Source organism: Acinonyx jubatus, chromosome A3, assembly GCF_027475565.1.
Source record: "Acinonyx jubatus isolate Ajub_Pintada_27869175 chromosome A3, VMU_Ajub_asm_v1.0, whole genome shotgun sequence".
Lineage (NCBI taxonomy): Eukaryota > Metazoa > Chordata > Mammalia > Carnivora > Felidae > Acinonyx > Acinonyx jubatus.
This window is the reverse complement of record NC_069388.1, coordinates 16306642-16322748: the sequence shown is the minus strand read 5'-3', so window position 1 is coordinate 16322748 and position 16107 is coordinate 16306642. Positions and strand designations below refer to the sequence as shown.

General features: G+C 50.1%; 1 protein-coding gene across 3 annotated transcripts in view; it reads left to right on the top strand.

Moving 5' to 3' along the window:
* MYBL2 (MYB proto-oncogene like 2) overlaps positions 1–16107 on the top strand; it is a 36113-nt gene that overhangs the window by 17648 nt on the left and 2358 nt on the right. For 2 of the 3 annotated variants that reach the window (XM_027070141.2, XM_027070143.2), the window contains 6 exons: positions 1686–1973; positions 5146–5565; positions 7780–7919; positions 12682–12781; positions 14178–14291; positions 15698–15802. In XM_027070141.2, coding sequence (XP_026925942.1) covers positions 1686–1973; positions 5146–5565; positions 7780–7919; positions 12682–12781; positions 14178–14291; positions 15698–15802 — 1167 coding nt within the window. The remainder of the gene's footprint in view (positions 1–1685; positions 1974–5145; positions 5566–7779; positions 7920–12681; positions 12782–14177; positions 14292–15697; positions 15803–16107) is intronic. The other variant, XM_027070142.2, reaches the window with a different exon arrangement.

Below are 16107 nucleotides of genomic sequence, written 5' to 3'. Positions count from 1 at the left end.
GAGATCATGACCTGAGCAGAATCAGGAGTCAGATGCTTAACCAACTGAGCCACCCAGACGCCCCAATCAAATTATCTCCTTTTCTTCCTTTGCTTGTATCCCAAACCATTTCCATCCTGTTCACTTGACACCAATAGTGATAATAGCCACTGTTTAGGTTGGGTGCTTTTCACATCATTGCTGATCTTTGTAATGTCCCTGCATGGTAAACCCTAGTGTCTTCATTTTACAGGCAAGAAAACTGAATCGCAGACAGGTCACACAGCTTGCCCACGGTCAGCTAGCAAAAAATGTCCAAGCTCTGGTTGAATCCAGAGCCCATGTCCTCTCCCTGACGCCATTGTGCCCCTCCCATTGACACAGGATCCCACTCCTTGCCCTCTAGAAGGCCTTGTTAATCACATGTGCTGTTTTCAAGGCTACACTGTGATCTGTTAGGTTAACGTGTCAGCCTTAGTTCCAAGGTTCTTCCAGGAAAGCTATTGCCACAAATGATTTTCCTCTATTTCTTTTCTTTTTTTGGTCACAAAATTAGTATACACCCATTTTCCAAACACTTATTTCAAAGTAATATTAAGCATACAGAAAAGTTACAAGAATAGTACAAGGAACTCCCATAATACTCTTTACTAGATTCATTAGTTGTAGTTTTATTTTTTTAAGAATTTTTTTTTTTAAAGTAATCTCTAGACCCAACGTGGGGCTCAAACTTACAACTGCGAGGTCAAGAGTCACATGCTCCACTGATTGATCCAGCCAGGCGCCCCTAGATTCAATTAGTTTTTAGCATTTGCCAGACTTGCTTTATCTTTCTGTATACACATACTGCTTTGTTGTCTGAGCCATTTGAGAACCCATTACATGCATTTGCCTCTCTATCCCCTAATATACTGAATCTTACATGCATTTGCCCCTTTATCCCTTAATATACTGAATCTTAGAATAAGGGCATTTGCTTACATACTCACAGTAGGCTTCTATTTAGTTGGGGGATTTTAACACTGAGTCAGGATATTAACTGATCTACAGTCTATATTCCATTTTCCTGTCCATAATCCAGTCCAGGATGAGACTTTAATTAGTTGTCGTAAATGTTTTGTCTACTTTTTTTTTTTTAATTTTTTTTTTTTTAACATTTATTTATTTTTGAGACAGAGAGACAGAGCATGAACGGGGGAGGGGCAGAGAGAGAGGGAGACACAGAATCCGAAGCAGGCTCCAGGCTCTGAGCCATCAGCCCAGAGCCTGACGCGGGGCTCGAACTCACGGACTGCGAGATCGTGACCTGGCTGAAGTCAGACGCTTAACCGACTGAGCCACCCAGGCGCCCCTGTTTTGTCTACTTTTATCTGGAATAGTTCATCAGCCTTTCTTAACCTTTCGTGATGTTGATACCTTTGAAGTGTATGATGTAATTTTGTAGGCTATGTCTCAATTTAGATTCCTGTGAGTTTCCTTGTTAGATTCAGATTGTATGTTTTTTTAAAAATGTTGTTAAAAACTTTTTTTCATAAGTAACCTCTACACCCAATGAGGGGCTCAAACTCGACCCCAAGATCAAGAGTCCCACACTCTACCGACTGAGCCAGCCAGGTGCCCCGAGTTGTGTGATTTTAGGTGGAATGCTACATGGTGTATATCTCATAACCAGAAGTCCACGAACAGTGTGCCCTTGTGTCCAACAGGGAAGTCTTGTGACCAACTGGCCCCCAGCGCTTCCTGCCATGAAGGAAGAGGAAAGCAGTGAGGAGGAGGCCACGGCAGCCACCACTTCTAAGGAGCAGGGAGCTGTGCCTGCGGACCTGGATGGAGTGCGAACACCAGAGCCCTTGGAGGACTTCCCCAAGCGTGAAGACCAGGAGGGCTCCTTGCCAGAAACCAGCCTGCCCTACAAGTGGGTGGTGGAGGCCGCAAACCTCCTCATCCCTGCTGTGGGGTCCAGCTTCTCGGAAGCCCTGGACTTGATCGAGTCGGTAATGTTGGTCACAGCACTTCACAGTGGGCCTAGAGCACCTGCCAGCTGGGAGTGCTTCTCTCGTGGGCAGGCATCCTTCTTTCTGTTCACTCCATCATCCTGCCAACATTTCCTGAGTTGATGCTGAGTGCCTGGCTGGGAGCCAGAGCTTGGGGACACAGATAGTTGCTGTGCAGTCCCTGCCTTCAGGGAGCTCCTGACTCATGCTATATATGGTGCAGGTGGGGTGGGAGGGCTCCCCGGTGGAGGTGGCACTGCACTGAGACCTCTAGGATGAAAAGGGGTGGGCGTTTGAGGTCCATAACCCAGCACAGGAGAGCACAGTGCTTGAGGCACCATGTATGGGGCTGGGGCTGGAGTGCCAAGGGGTTTCTGGTAACTCAGGCCACACTGGCTGTGGATCGTACCTCTTGGGAGGGAGTTACTTGGCGGGGGCTGAACCTCTTGATGTGACATCCTAGCTCCTAGCTGTGTCAGCCAGGCCTGCTGTGTAGAGCGGGTTTCAGGAGGTGATGGGTGAGAGGCCTGGCAACCAGGAGCAGCGTTCAGTGCGAGGCACCCCCCATTCAGCTTCCCACTTGGGCTTTCCCATCCTTGCTAAGAATAATGATGCTCTTTATGGAATATGTACCAAATGCCAGGCTCTGACTTTAATGTATAATCCACACAGCATCCTGTAAGGTATGTCCTTTTTCTGTGTTTTGTAGATGAGGCTGAGGCTCAGAGAGGTCAAGTAGTATCTGTACAGTCACACAGCGAGTAAGCATGGTGGTCTTCACTGTCTTGACCACCTCTTGTCTCCAGTGGCTGGGACTGGACCTAGCTGCAGGGTCCAGCTGTGGTGTCCCCTCTACTCCAAGAAATTTCAGAGTGGTATGAGAAGCAGGTCTGATGTGTTCATCAATATGTTCAATAAATAGCTCTGAGGCTGCCATATGTAGTCCCTGATTCAGGCCCTAAGGGGAGAATTAGAAGATGAGAGTTGGACCTACTCCATGCCTGGCACGGTTGGCATTTCACAGTGTTCCCTGCCTTCATCCTCAGACTGTTCTGCATCCTCTTCCACTTGAGAGGGGAGCTCAGTTTTACTGAGCACCCACAGTATGCCAGACCAAATGCTTCATTAGTAACTGGTAGCTAACATTTGAGTGTCCGCTATGTGCCATGCTCGTTACTTGCTACCTAACATACATGCTCTGTTATAGCATTTGTGGAAACACTGCTTGCTGACTGTTCCTGCAGGCAGTCCTTGTGGAATATGCTTCTGGTCCATTAGACACCATCAGTCTGGGGCCTCCTCAAGGTTGGGATTTGCTGCTGGGAGTGTGGGCCTGAAGTCACTGCTGGCCCTGAGCTGACTTCCACCCTTAGGAATAACTGCCCAGGGTCCTGAGAGTCCCAAGGACCAGCAGTCACCACAGAGGCCTGGGTCTACTCAGGGCCAGACCTCCAGGGACCAAAGTGGAAGCTTCGGTCTCCCAACAGCCCTGTGGCTGGGTTGTACTTTACTGGGCAAAGGAAGAAAGACCTGGGTATGACTCTCAGAATGCTTCCAGAAACTTAGTGACTTCAGCAGGTTGCACAACTCTCTGGCTTGGAAGGGAGGAAGGTAATGCTTGCCTGGCAAGATTGTTGTGGGATTAGAGACAATTTAGGTGAAGTGGCCAAGGAGGCAGCCGTGATGGACAGGTGCATGGAGCACAGCGGAGCACATTCTCCAGGAATGTAGCTGTGCAGGTCAAGACCCTTAAACCCAGTCACACAGCCTCGGGACCAAGACTTCACTTGTAGGAGTCTCTATCAAGGAAGTCACCAAAAATGCAGGAGAAGATCTGTATCCAAGATGTTCCTGAAGGTGTTAGTTTTAATTTTTAAAAAATTGGGGCACCTGGGTGGCTCGGTCAGTTAAGCGTCTGACTTTTGGTTTTGGCTCAGGTCATGATCTCACACTTCGTGAGTTCAAGCCCTGCATCGGGCTCCAGACTGACAATGCGGAACCTGCTTGGGATTCTCTGTCTCCCTCTGTCTCTCTACCTCTCCCCCACTTGCTCTCTATCTTTCTCTCAAAATAAGTAGACATTTAAAAAAAAAAATAGGGGGAAAATGTCCAACAGAAGACGGGGGAATTAAGTAACTGATATATTCATATGATGGAATATTTTACAGTCATAAAAACTTGTAAAAGTTGAAAATATTTTACATAACTGATATTTATTAATAGTAAACATCTAACTCGTAGATAATAGAGTTAAGTATTATTATTACTGTAATTTTAAATGGAAAAAATGCAGGATACGGAAGTGATTTATTCTAAGGCTAAAAATATGCAAAAACCTAGCTGTCATTTAGGGAGCTTTGTAAGTGGTGAAATGATAAAGAAATGTGTGAGGATGGTAAATAGTTCAGGCAGAGGATGTGAACAAGGGAGGTGGGCCTGGGGCTTCAGTGATTTGGTTTTATTTCCTAGACTTCTTGATGGGTATCTGAGTTTTCTTTTTTTGTGCTTTTTGTATACCTTATGTATTGATTTTTTTAAATTGTTCATTTTTTTTAAACTTTGGTTCTTTTACTAGGCATATTTTATTAAGCATTTTTTTTTTAAATGTTTATTTTGAGGGAGAGAGAGTGTGTGAGCAGGGCAAGGGCAGGGAGAGGGAGAGAGAGAATCCCAAGCAGGATCTGCGCTGTCAGTGCAGAGCCTGTGAGTGGGGCTTGATCTCACGAACTGTGAGATCATAACCCAAGCTGAAATCAAGAGCTTAACCAACTGAGCAACCGAGGTGCCCGTGCATTGCTTTTTAAAAATAACAGGGGCGCCTGGGTGGCTCAGTCAGTTAAGCATCCGATTTCAGCTCAGGTCATGATCTCGTGGTTTGTGGGTTTGAACCCCACATCAGGCTCTGCTGACAGCTCAGAGCCTGGAACCTGCTTTACTTTATGTGTTTATGTCTTCACTTTATGTCTTTCTTTGCTGTGCTTGTGCTCTGACTCTCTCTCTCAAAAATAAATAACGTTAAAAAAAAAAGAAGAAGAAAGAAAAAAAATAACAGCAAGCAGCCATGTGCACAATATGACTTCAGGTATGTTTGCAAGTAGAGATATACAGACGTAGAGGAATCCATTGGGAAAGCAGAGTATTGCAGTTATTCCTAACCCCCCTCTCTGGGCAGGACCCTGATGCTTGGTGTGACCTGAGTAAATTTGACCTGCCCGAGGAGCCGTCTGCAGAGGGCAGCATCAGCAACAGTCCAGTGCAGCCACAGCCAACGCAGCATCAGCAGCAACAGGCACTGCCGCCCCGCCAGCCGGCCGCCCCGGTGCCCAGTGTGACCGAATATCGTCTGGACGGCCACACCATCTCAGACCTGAGCCGGAGCAGCCGGGGCGAGCTGATCCCCATTTCCCCCAGCACTGAAGTGGGAGGCTTGGGCATCGGCACGCCGCCTTCGGTGCTCAAGCGGCAGAAGAAGCGGCGCGTCGCCTTGTCCCCTGTCACGGAGAACAGCGCCAGCCTGTCCTTCATGGACTCCTGTAACAGCCTCACCCCCAAGAGCACACCCGTCAAGACCCTGCCCTTCTCGCCCTCCCAGGTGTGTGGACCCCCACCCTGACTGCTCACTGGGTTCGGTGTGCAGACTCCCGGTTCCAGTACAGGGCCTGGCACGCAGGCAGACGTCATTCAGCACGTCTTCACTGAGCACCTGCTGTGTGCAAGGTCCTGTGCTAGGTGCTGTGGGTGTAGAGTGAGCAAAAACAGGCCTGGCCCTGCCCTCATGAAGCTTGTGCTCTGGTGGGAAGACCATTTAGCAGGAAAGATGCAAATAAATGTGACATTTGGTGTGAAGGAGAAGGCTTATAGGTTTGTGAGGGCATTTAGTCTGGGGGGAAGGGGTCATCCTGGAGGGTTTGCTATGAGGAGGAGGGATTGCTTGGCCAGCAGGTGGTAACTGAGCAAAGAAGGGAATGGACTCAGTATTTGCTCAAAGAATCTCTTTATTGTGCACTTGCTCATAGCAGATTTGCCAGCCCTGGGGTGCAAATGTGAGTGTGGCGTAGCCCTGCCCTTGACGAGGATGGTGAATATTGAGAGCAGCTTTGTAATTACTTGAATAGAATGGGGTGTGGGAAGTGCTGTGGTCATTGAGAGCTTATTGTGTCCTGGGTGCTGCTTCCCGGGACTCAGTAATGAAAGTACTGTTGGGGAGAGCTGAGGAGGGATCCTGTCTCCCCTACAGATCTGGAAGGCATTTAGAGCTTCTGAGAGAGATGTTTGGGCAGGGTTTTGTCAGCTTGAACAAAGACATGGAGATGAGGGAGCAGAGTCTGTGGTGTGAAGTCCAGAGCCAGGAGGGATGGGGAGGCTGGGGATGGATGGGGGCTTTGGAGAGCCTTAGGTGTCATTGAGGGGGATGCACTGTTGGGGGCTGAGAGGGTGGTGGGGATCTGGGAGGGTGGACTGGAAGAGCTGGCGAGAGGTAGACTGTGGAGGTCCCATGTCTCTAGACTGGAAGAGGGTAGGCGGAGGCTTTGGATCTCACTGTGTCTGGTCCCTGAGGACATGGGAGAGAGCTAGGCCTAGATGTGGCACATTTTAGGAGGCTACTTAATCATTTGTTCAAGGCTCGAGGCCAGGCCAGTGTTGGGGGTGAGTAGTGGTATCTTTCTGCAAGAGGCCCTGTGTTCATCACTATGGGTTTCCTAACAAAGTACCACAGATCAGGGGGCTTAAACAACAGAAATTCATCTTCTCGTAGTTCTGGAGGCCGAGATTAAGCGTGGGCCATTTCAGTTTTTTTGGAGGCCTTTCTGGGTGTAGATGGCTGTCTCTTCCCTGTGTCTTCACATGGTCTCCCTTTGTGTCTGTGTCTGTGTCTGTGTCTGCGTCCTGATCTGTTTTCTCTTATAATCTTTTACCTCCTTCTCATAGAATCTTACAAGGGCACCAGTTATGTTGGATGAGGGCCTTCCCTATGACCTTGTTTTCCCTTAATCATGTCTTTGAATGCTCTGTCTCCAAATGTAGTCACATTCTGAGGTCCTGTGGGTCAGAGCTTCAACATAGGAATTTGGGGCAACAATACACTGTTCAGCCCATAGCAGGCCTCAAGTAAGGGCAGCTGATGAGAGAAGGAAGACGGTGAGCCCTGAGCTGCCCAACAAACAGCCCAGGGTGATGGGGACCCTGCACATGGCCCTGGGTTTCCAGGGGCACCTTCAGGGCAGGGGGGGGAGGGTAGTGCCGCAGACTTGGCTCAGATCTGGTTTGAGTCCTGTCTCTAGCACTCCGTGCAAGAACCTTTACCTCTGTAAGGCTCAGCCTTCTTATTTGTAAAATGGGGTGTCATGATATCACTACGTCACAGAAGATGGCTAAAACTATAAGAAATTCTTGGTATGAATGCTTAGCCCTGGTGTGAGGAGGTGCTCCCATCACCACAACCATTGTCACCATCCCCTGTCCACAGGTCGTGTAAGAGCTAGTCTTACTTCTGAAAAGGAGCTGCTCTGTCAGCTTTCTTGGTCCTGACTGCACGGTCATCAGTGCTGTGAGCACAGGCAGGGGGAGGGACCTCCCCCAGCATCACGAAAGCAAAGGCTGGGGGCAGTGACAATCCCAGGGGCCTGTGCAATCCTAGCTGGTGGGTCCTGTCAAGCTATCTTGGTGTTTATTCTCTGTTGCCTGATGGGGGAGTGCTCCCAGGTCAGGAGGAACACTCCGTCAGAGAACAGGGGGTGGGGGTCAGGGTCTCACTCCCTCCCTGCAGGTTGTCACTTTGTCTTGTTTCCATCCTCTTCCCTGGCAGTTTCTGAACTTCTGGAACAAACAGGACACACTGGAGCTGGAGAGCCCCTCACTGACGTCCACCCCGGTGTGCAGCCAGAAGGTGGTGGTCACCACTCCCCTGCACCGGGATAAGACGCCCCTGCACCAGAAGCACGCTGCGTGAGTGCTGTACCTGCCCACTCCTGCTGGCCCCTCCCTCCCAAGCCAGGATCAGGACCACCTTTAGAGAAACTCCTGAGACTGTTTCAAGAAGGCAGCCTCCTTCTGGCTACCATGCCTCTTCGTTTTTGTCAGGATAGCCTGGTGCTTCATCTTTGTTCTTCCTCATTTTTGTTTTTTAATTTGATGGTTTTCTAATCTCCAGACTAGCGTCCAGATAGCTATGAAAAAAGTCTTCTAATCTAGTGTGACTTTTCCGTGCAAATCCACTGTGCTTGAGTAGCCTTATGTGAAGGACAGAAGTGCCTGGTTCTCCATCTCTCCATGGTGCCCAGTCAGGAGGAGGTCAGGCTGTGAGCCTAGAAAGCTCAGTGTTTCACCTATACAGGTTGCTTAACCGTGTGCTTTTATGGAGGTGTTTTCATATAAGTGTACTTCCTGTGTCATCCTGACTCTGAATTCCAGGTAGAGACAGTTGCTATGTGCTTCTGCTTATTACCTTTGCTGCAAGAGAAGCATTGCCTAATTATCTCCTTAGGAAGCTGTATAATTCAGGAATCAGCTCAGAAATTTTAGCCCTTGTAATGATACACAATGTCAGGAAAGATTTATGAATCCTCTGGTCGGAAATTGGTCTTAGCAGTTGACCGAGTTTAACTGACATGTTGGATGCAGAGTGCTTCTCTGTTCAAGCCAAAATTTTAAAAATCTAAGCCTTTAAGTGGATATGCTGGTGCCACAAAAGGCACTGATAATTCTCTTTCTCCTTTTTCTTTTCATCTGGTTCCTAGTTTGCTGCTGCTGCTCTCGCTTTTCTGTTTTCCTCCACGTGAAGAAGCATTTCCACTACTATTCATTCCTCTATAAATCCGTATTTCCATCTGGGAATGTTCTTCTCTCTGAAAGTCATCTCTTAATGTTGCAGTTTGGTGAATCTGCAAAGTTCGTGTGTCTGAAAAGTTGCCTTAATGTTTGAAAGGTAGTTTTGCTGGGTACAGAACCCTAGGCTGACAGGTTTTTCTTGTGAGTTTTGTTTTTATTTATTATTTTTTCCTTTGAGTTTTAAAGATGTTCTCCTGTCATCTGGCCTGTACTGTTTTATTGTTTGTTTGTTTGTTTGTTTGTGTTTTTGAGAGAGCTTGCAAGAGTGTGAGCTGGAGAAGGGCAGAGAGAAATCCCAAGCAGGCTCCATGCCCAGTGCTGAGCCCAACGTGGGGCTCAATCCCACAACCCTGGGAACATGACTTGAGCCAAAATCAAGAGTCGGACACTTAACCAACTGAACCACCCAGGTGCCCCTCCCTCTGATATTTTTGCATCATTCTGCCTGCTCTCAGGTGGTCTCCTCAGATGTGTACACTGATTAGCGCCCTGCGGAATATTCAGGGAGGCCCATCTGCAGATGTCCGTGCAGCCCTCTCCTCTCCAGTGATGCTGTGTTGTGCACATCTCTTCGACTCAGGGTCCTGCCAGGTTCCCCTGTGCTCCCCTCCCTGAGCTTTGCCCAGGAACTGTCCTCATCTGTCTCCCGTCTCTCGTGTCCCTGTCCTCGGTCATCTGGTGCCTGGGGTCTTGAAGCCTATTGTGTCATCCACAGTGTGTTGTTGCTCTGTTCTTTCAGGCAGGAGAGTAAATCTGGCCCCAATGTCCTATTTGGGCCACAAGTGGAGACCTGCTACTTCATCTTTAAATCCAGATTCTTATCACAAAAGACTGTTTTGGTTTTCCTCTTGTCTCTTTCAGAAGTTATTTTTGACATCTGCAAGGTGGTATAATAGGCAATGGTTGTTTGGACTTCATTCCAAATTTGACTAGTTTCCCTGCCCACTGATTTTTATATCCCACCTTTCCCAATTTTCCCCCCATAGAAGTTATGAAAGGACAGCTCTTTAACAAATAAATAAAACATGCTCAGTATATGGTATTTCCAATGGTGATAGAAACCGTGAGCGGGGTTATACAGGCCTGGGGAGCACAGAGTAACGGAGAGGGGTTTCTAACTTAGAAGGACATCAGGGATGGCCCTGTAGGGAGGGGGAGCCATGCAGAATTTTGAGAGAGGAATTCCAGGTAGGTTGAACTGCAAATGCAAAGGCTCCCAGACAGAAACAGGCTTTTTGTGTTTTAAAGAACAAAGATAAGGCCAGTAGGTTTGGAGCGAATCTGGTGTAGAGAATGGTAGGTGAGAAGTCAGGGGTCACCAGGTCTGTGTGTTAGTGGGGCTGGGCTGTGTTGAGCAGATCTTACTGGTTCATAAAGCACAAGCCTTCCCCACTCTTAAAATTTGGTTATTTTCTGGGTTAGTGCTTTTTTTGAGTTCTTCCCAGAGAGGAGGCTGTGAGCAGGGAGGGTATGAGGTCTGTGCCATCTGATGTCTGGGCTGTCTGTGTACTGTTTTTCCACCACAGGAGCTGGATCTAGAAGTCTTGAGGGAGAAGAGCTGTGACCCCATACCGCAGGCTCTGCTTTGTTTTTATGTTGCGGAGAAATCTGACACCCAACCTGCTGTTATTCCTTTGTAGCAAATCTTTTCTTTCTCCCTGGATCCCTGTAGAGCTTTGGTTTGGTTTGCTTTTAGTTTTGTGTGTGTGTGGGGGGTGTGTGTGTGTGTGTGTGTGTTTGTGTGTGTGTGTGTGTGTAGTTTATTCCTGAAATGTGCCAGGCATGTAGGTGTGCTGTCTCTTTATAAATCGCCCCCTCTTCCCCCCACCCTGATTTTCAAACTCAGGACTCAAACTTTGAGCTAAGAAAATGTGCTTTTTTTTTTTTTTTTCTTTCTTTTTTAATTGTTTCTCTGGTGGTCTGCCCCTTTCCTTCCACTTCAGGGCCTCCTTCCTACACAGTCTTTTTGGTTGTTTGCCGTGTCTCTGTCTACCCTCACGTTCCTGTTCATTGTCCTAAGCCATCCAGAATTCTGAGGGAGCATGGTGGGACTGTCTTCTGATTCACCAGTTTGCTCCTGCAGTCTCCCACCTGCTGAGGCCTCTGGCTCACAGAGTGGAATTATTTTCATCTCAAGTAATCCTCTGTCTTTCCTTTTCAAGTCGGTCTTCCTTGGTGTTCTAACATGCATGTATTACTACTTCTTGCTGATACTGTGAATTGGAGAGGTTCTAGAGTTTTCTCATATTTGTTGCAAAAATATGCAACATGGGGCACGCACTCTCTGGAGAGGGCTTGGGGAAGGGACTTGGTCTTTCTGGATTATTGCCTCACTCCCCTGACCTCTCATGGGCAAAAGCTCCATGTCCCACAGAGACTTGGAGTCATCCCTTTGAACTGCAGTTTGAACCGTGAGATGTTTACATTTGACTGTCACTTACTGTCTTTCCTCATCTTTACGGGGTGGGCAGGGTGTCTGTGTGTCCTGTGTGGGAGATAACAAGGACTTGGGAAGAGATTGAGTGGATCCCTATCTAACCCCCACCCTGAGGCAGGAAGTAAAGATTGCTTTACCCTTGTTCCAGCCTTTTATCTCCCTGTGGAATGGCTGGCAGGCTGGGGGAGGTGGCCAGAGCAGCAGCCCCAGTAATGGTGTCCATGTTGGCCTCTGCTCCTGAGTTCCTGACTACCTTGATATTTCTCCCATCCTCTGATGGCCCCAGTAAGGCCTGGGAGTCCACTGTGGCAGTACCTCTAGCTGACTGGGGTCACACAGCCTCATGCAGGTGGAGAGCTAAAGTTGGCCAGCTGGTGGGCCCGTGCCTGCAGCGTGGTGTGGGCCTGTGAGGGATCTCTTCTGGGCCCTCCCCAGTAGGCTTCTCCTTCATTGGCAGATATTGCATGCTGCCAGGGTCAGGGCTGATAGAAGTTTTTTAGTATCTCTGCTTGTGGACCAGACCCTTCCCAGGTTTCTGTCTGCTAAAACTTTCCCTCCCCATTTGTGTCCCCACTGTGATCATTTTGAGGGGACTTGGGAAGAGGGTACGCTAAGCATGTGCGTTGGCTTCACCATCTCGCATCACATGTCTTCCTTTAATAATGCTGCTGCCACATGCTCTCCATGGGGCACGTACTCTCTGGAGAGGGGTTGGTGAAGGGACTTGGTCTTCCTGGATTATTGCCTCGCTCCCCTGACCTTCTCTCACTGGGCCTGCATGCAGTATGGCTACAGGCTTGCCTTGTTTATGAAAAGTCTTCACTCCCTCTCTCTCTGACCCTCCTTCATTCATGCTCTGTCTCTTTCTGTCTCAAAAATAAATAAACATTAAAAAAATTAAAAAAAAAGGGGGGGGGGCGCCTGGGTGGCTCAGTAGGTTAAGCGTCCGACTTCAGCTCAGGTCGTGATCTCACGGTCTGTGAGTTCGAGCCCCGCGTCGGGCTCTGTGCTGACAGCTCAGAGCCTGGAGCCTGCTTTGGATTGTGTGTCTCCCTCTCTCTCTGACCCTCCCTCATTCATGCTCTGTCTCTGTCTCAAAAATAAACAAACATTAAAAAAATTAAAAAAAAAAAAGTCCTCATTTATCGGCTAATGTTGGAGCAACAGTCTCAACCATTCTTCTGCCTGGCTGGGGCTCCAGGGCCCTCTTAGACTATGTCCTGTTCTTTCCTGTTTCTGAGGCTGGCGCTTCCTCTAAGCGCCTGATGAAGACCCTTGGGTGGAAAGGTGCCATGGGAAGAGACCATGTGCCTGGGACTTGCTCCCTGCTGCCAAGGCCAAAGGTCAGGTGGAGGGATGGTGGTTGTCATGGGCAGCCTGTGGCGGTGTGGCTGGTGTCTGTCCCCCACCCGGTCGCTAAGCCTCCTTCTCTGGCCCTGGCAGGTTTGTAACCCCAGATCAGAAGTACTCCATGGACAACACTCCTCACACGCCGACCCCATTCAAGAATGCCCTGGAGAAGTATGGACCACTAAAGCCCCTGGTATGTGGTGTAGCCAGGCGGGTATGCACGGTGGGGTTGCTTGGGTCCATGCAGCCATGTACGGCTCACAGAGCTCTTCCCCTCTGAGATCTCATTAGACTCTGCCAACCTCTCAGAGGTTGCAAATACCCTGATGTTATAAATGGGGGATCTGAGGCTGAGCTACTTACCAATTCATCAGATATTATCCAAGCACCTGCAGTGTGCTGAGTGGGCACTGGCTGGTGCTGGAGACACAGTCGCACCCTGGTGAATCTCGGTATCGGGGGTGGGGGCAACATCAAACACACGAATAACTCAGTACTCCCAGTGCATTATCGGTGCTGGGGAGAAGATGGGCAGGGGCTGGAATGGAGGACGGGCTTGAGTGCTGGGGCGAATTGCCCCTCACACTGAAGCCTTTGACTAACTGCCAGTTCTTTATAAAACATGTGCAAGCCACTTGTGGGCAGGCACAAGGGGCCGGTTAGGCACCTTCCTGGCCGTGGACAAACTGCCCTTCTACCCCCTCCTCCCAGTGGGATGCTCATGCTTTCCCTGGTGAAAACAGAAAACTGGCACCGTGGGCTTTCTGAAACAGAGGCAGGTGTTCTAGAAATGAATTGAAGGTGAGAGAAAGGTTGTAGAAAAGCATTTGGCCTGTGAACAGGGTCTGTGGTGTGCCCCCGACCCCCATTGTGTGGGATTCTCGTGCTGTGGTCTCTTCGGCTCTGGGATGGAGCTGATGAAGTTAATGGGCCCAGTGAAGCACTAGTTAGCACTGCCCTCTCTAGTTCAGGTGGGGATACAGTTTCCAGACCCTGAGACATCGGCCTGCTCTCTAGACAGGCTTGATAAGGCACATCTGACCTTGGCAACCAAAATTAGAGCATGTAGGGGCTTTTAGAATGACTTCTCAGGGTTGCCATCCCCTACACTTGCTGCTCTCTTTTTCTGTTTGCTGCCGCCTGAGGCCACAGTGGTCGTCTGGAAGCCCATAGGCCCAAGAAAGGGAAATGGAACCAAGAATCCCCGTTAGTGTGGAACAAAGGGGTAAAGGAGTTTGGGCTCGAGCATGTCCAGGTTCTAATTTCATAGCTATGTGATCTTGGGCCAGGCACTTGATCTCTGAACCTCCCATTTCTACCTTGTGGAAGATGACAGCTGTTGCACTGAGTTTTGTGAGGGTCACATTGGTGATGTGTAGGTGCACTTCTGGCTCATGACGGTCCTCGGTGAGTTGAGGTTAATGTCTACTTGTCCAAGGCAGGACAGTTAATGGTCACAAATGAGTGTGAGGCCAGCATCCTGGCCCCAGGCCTCCTTGCATTGCCTAGGATAGCCAAGGCGCGTCTGGGTGCTGTATCCTAGAGCCTGGGTGTGGAACCTCACATGGGCTGCCCTGTCCCGCCCCCAGCCCCAGACCCCGCACCTGGAGGAGGACTTGAAGGAGGTGCTGCGCTCTGAGGCCGGCATCGAGCTCATCATTGAGGATGAAGTGAGGCCTGAGAAGCAGAAGAGGAAGACTGGGGTGAGTGGCCGGTGGGGTGGGAAATGCCCTTACTGCCTGCCTGGGCAGCTCGGGCCAAGGAAGCCATGGGGAGGTGAGGGGAGAGAGTGGGGGGTGGGGGGGGGTGGGGGGGAGTCTGGGGACAGCTGGTAAAAGGAGGGTACTGGGGAAATGTAGAGCTGCAGCCCCATGCCCTTTGTTCCCCAGAGTGGTTATCAATGAAACTGACCAAGGTGAGGCTCTAGTGCTCAGGACCCTTGCCTCTTCCCCACTGAACTAGCCCCTTACTCATGTAGCATTGTGTTCGGACCCTTCTAAGGTGGGCTCTGGGCTCGGAGCAGTAGATTAGAATGGTGATGTAGACCCAGATGTGGTCACTCCCTCCTAGAGCTCAGGGGGCGGAGGCAGACACTAGACAAACGCATCACGACCATCTCAATACATGGTATTAAGGGAGTAGAAAGGGACACAAAAAGGATTCCAAGGGATTCCAAGGATTCCTCAGATGGAGTCAGCCACGCATCTGGGCTGTGGGAGCCAGGTGGGAGACAGTTGGTTCGGGTGAGGTGGAGAGCTGGCAAGGACACCTGGGTACAGAGAACAGGGCAGGGGCTGCCCTGGGCCAGCCCAGAAGCCACACCTCTGCTGCACCATGTGTGTGGGTTTCCTGAAAGCAGATGGATTCGGTGTTCCCCCTTTTTGTAGATGCTTTCTTCTGGGAGAGGGGGGAAGATGGGAATGTGCCAGAGAGGTTTGTAGGGAAGGTGGATAGTCAGTCTGGGAGTGGCCCACTGGGTGGGGGCCCCTAGGTTCAGAGAACTTGACCTCTCTATGTCAGATGGTGGTTCTGAGACATGCCGGCACCTGTTTAGGGTACACTGCTGGGTTAGGGGGTGAGTCATTCCCAGAGCTCCTCCCTGATATTGGAGCTGACCTTTGACCAGCTTATTGGGGGTGCAGGCATGGGGCTGCGGCATTCCTGTAACAAGCCTGTGTCCCTCGGGTTTTACGTGTCTGTATTCCTTGTTTGCAGGTGAGTATTTGAGGTGTAATTTGGATGATTCTCTCCCAGGCCTGTTTAGGGTGTGTTTAGTGTGGTAGAGGCTTGGGAGCTATGCGTGGTCCATCGAGGGATGAGGAGCAGGTGTCAGGATGGAGGCATTTGTGTCCTTGCTTCCTGTGGTTGCATCTGGCAGGATGGTCTGCCCTAGGTGCTGAAATGATGGGGCCAGGGTCTCCCAATCCACCTGTACACCCCACACCCTGCCCCATTCTTGCCAACCAGGGGCCTGGCTTGAAGGCCCCACTGCATCATGGCGTGAGTCTGTGATCAGGGCAGATGGGGCAGGCGTACCCAAGGTTCTGGTGGTGACTCAGGAGGAATCCCAAATGTCTGCCCTAATTGTCTCCCTCCTCCCCACCCCCAGCTGCGGCGGAGCCCCATCAAGAAGGTCCGCAAGTCCCTGGCTCTTGACATTGTGGATGAGGATGTGAAGCTGGTGATGTCCACACTGCCCAAGGTGCTGTCCTTGGTAAGGGGTCTGAGAGAGAAACGCCCCTCCACCCCCGCCCCCGGCCGCCTCACCTGCTCCCCTGCCCAGAACTACAGAGGGCTCCTCTGTCCCACGGAGGATGGAGTCTCGCTGGAGACCCTCTGCCTTTGGAACCCTTTGGCTGTGGGGGAACCCTGGCAGCAAAGTGGCCCAGTGGTTCTCAGACCAGGCTTCTGGATATCAGGCTCTGCAGTGAGGGGCTGATGGAGAAGGTGGGGCTGGGCACCCACCCCCAGATTCAGTCAAGATAGCTCTGCATGTGTCTTTCACAGATAAAGGTTTAT